General features: G+C 54.2%; 1 protein-coding gene across 1 annotated transcript; it reads left to right on the top strand.

The window, feature by feature from the left end:
• Positions 1-1,491: 1,491 nt before the first annotated feature.
• VDBG_05374 (conserved hypothetical protein) lies at positions 1,492-2,489 on the top strand (the record flags this gene model as incomplete). Its single annotated transcript, XM_003004215.1, has 2 exons — positions 1,492-2,303; positions 2,381-2,489. 2 exons carry the CDS (start codon positions 1,492-1,494, stop codon positions 2,487-2,489), a joined length of 921 nt encoding a protein of 306 aa, XP_003004261.1.
• Positions 2,490-2,569: the final 80 nt, after the last annotated feature.

Consider the following 2,569-nt stretch of genomic DNA (forward strand, 5'->3'; position numbering starts at 1 on the left):
ACCTCCACTCCAATTGTCCCAGGTTATCGGTCGGGGCACACTATCTAGATTTCGCTTGGTCTTCGTGTCTTCAGGACTTTCTAGGGTCCTGCCGAGTGCCTAGGTTCTCTAAGTGAAAGTTCCGCGCCGGGTTTGGTCAGTGATCACATTGTCATTACCTAGACTGACTGATGATGACTGAGTCCGCGAGCTTCGTCTCACTCCTTGTCACACACTAATACCGCAACCCCCCACCCTTTCTCCCTTTCTTTCCCCTTGACTTGCCTTTTCCCTCTCTTTTCCCTCCATACGACAGATGCACACATACGCGCTCTCGCACGCACACGCACACCCACATCCACACAAGCAGACCAGCTGGTCCACTGGAACTTAAGGGAACAAACACACACACACACACACACACAGACCCGCCCCATCTCTCTTTCCTCGATCGGAACCTTCCCGCCCAAGCCACGACGTGCCTGCTTCGACTCAAAGTCCCACCTCAACTGGGAAACAACATTCAGCTCTAAGGAAAGGCATTACCCACGCTAACCCTCATTGGACGACATAAGCCGACCACATCCCCCCTTCCCAATTCACGTAATTTGGAACACCAACAACATAATAAGACACCTCGAGACCATAATCTCTCTCCACTTCACTGAAAGGGAAGCCTGAGGCGCCGCTCCCCTTCAATCGCTTACATCATCGACGCCCTACAACCCACACAACACCCTTCACACTTACAACCACCTACCACCCAGCCACCCCCCCAACGCAACAGCCGCGTCACATCCATCTACTACCATCACCAGAACGCTGTGTTTGTGTGAACACTCTGTCCATCTGAGTACACCAGCCTCCCCATCGAGGCGCAACTCTTTGCATCTTGCCTTTCACTCTTCGTCATCCGACTTTTCTTTTTCTGTTTTTTTTTAACCCCCATCACAGACTACGTGTCGTACAGACAACATTTCCGCTTCCCGTCCTAGAACCGAGTACGAACTGGGGTGTCTTGACAGAAGTCACGTCTCGGTTCACCCGGCACCCGAGCCTCGTCTCTTCTTCTTTCGCTTTGCAGGGTCACACGCTGAACTCTATTGAGTCGTAGCTCTGGTCATCTTATTCCTCTGCCCTGTTTGCGACCGATACTATACTTCGTTCTTCGGAACACTTTCTCATCTGCAGTCGGTGACTCGTGACTGCGCCGCCGCCACCCTGTGCTGGTAAGTTACCTTTTTACTTTCTTGTCTTAGCATGTCATGGTTCACTCATAATGCAATTGTTGCTGCCTCGCTTCTGTTCCTTGGCCCCTGATGGATACCTTCCCTCCAAATGTTGAACGGCGTCGGCCCTCACGCTCGTATTGCTTTCATCGCCCACCCATATGACCCCTCCTCTATAGCATGCCACCATTTTCCATGCCACCATGCGTCTCTTCAATCTATTCTCATCATGACCCTCATCACCCAGTTTTTTTCCCCCTTTCTTTTCTTCTAGGCAGACACGATGCTAACGCTTTCGTCAGTCATCTGGCCGCAATTCAATCTGAAATCCTCTGAAATGGAATCCACCACCTCTGAGGTTAAGAACGAGGCTTCTGCCCCTTTATTAGACAGCCAAGTTCCCGATGAAACGAAGCCTGCCGAGTCAGTCAAGACAGGCCTGCCCCAGACCGCTCTGAAAGCCTTGCTCATCGAGTCTGCTTCCAGAACCCCTGTCAACAATGCCCAACTGGAAGACGATGACGACCTCACTCCGCCGCCTGACCACATTCCCAGTCCAACTCATGACGACCCAGCCTCAGGCGACGAAATCGTGGTGAGCTCTAATCGTAATGGTGCCGACAAGTCTTCGCCTTTCCGTGTGGTTTCCGACCAAGAGGACGAAACCATGGGCGACGCCGATGAGGATCTGCCCTATCGACCGCAAACGTCCCCTTATCCCACGCGCAAGAGACAGCTGACAGCGTCAAACGTTCCTGCGGATGACGAAGAGGAAGGAAGCCCACCCACAGACGACACGCCCATCTCCCGCGCAAAGCCGATCCGTCGCCCTGCGGGTGCTGATTCCAAGACTGTCATTCTTGGATACTGGCGCGACTCTCAGCATCCTGACGAGGCTGAGAAGCACGCTGTCGTCGGTTTCATTGACGTGCGAGAAAGGTTGCGAACACGAATTGCCGACGTCAACCGCAAGCGCCAGCCCGTTGACACCAAGAAGTATCCAGTGCCTCCTGGCCCCGGTGGTAGCTGGGTGACATTTGAGCGCGTCGTTTTCGAGCCTCAACTTGTCGGGCTCAACCATCACCACATTAAAGAGTTCGTCAAGCAAAGGGCCGGTGTAGAGGGAGAATCGCCCGAGACGAAGCGGCAAAACGACATGCTCGCTGTTGCAGAGGCGCGACGTCGCCTGGAGAGAAACCCGGCCTCCGAAACGGCGCCTACCCCGGCTGTGGCCTACGGTCTCACGATCCCCGAGGACGCTGTCATCTGCAGTCGTTCTGAGATCGCTAAGCGGCGAAAGCTTGACCACCCCTCAGAGTGGCGTGGCACGATTAGCGGTGGGGGGGCCGATACTGAGTCCC

The sequence above is a fragment of the Verticillium alfalfae genome, genomic scaffold (assembly GCF_000150825.1).
Source record: "Verticillium alfalfae VaMs.102 supercont1.6 genomic scaffold, whole genome shotgun sequence".
In the NCBI taxonomy this organism is placed as follows: domain Eukaryota; kingdom Fungi; phylum Ascomycota; class Sordariomycetes; order Glomerellales; family Plectosphaerellaceae; genus Verticillium; species Verticillium alfalfae.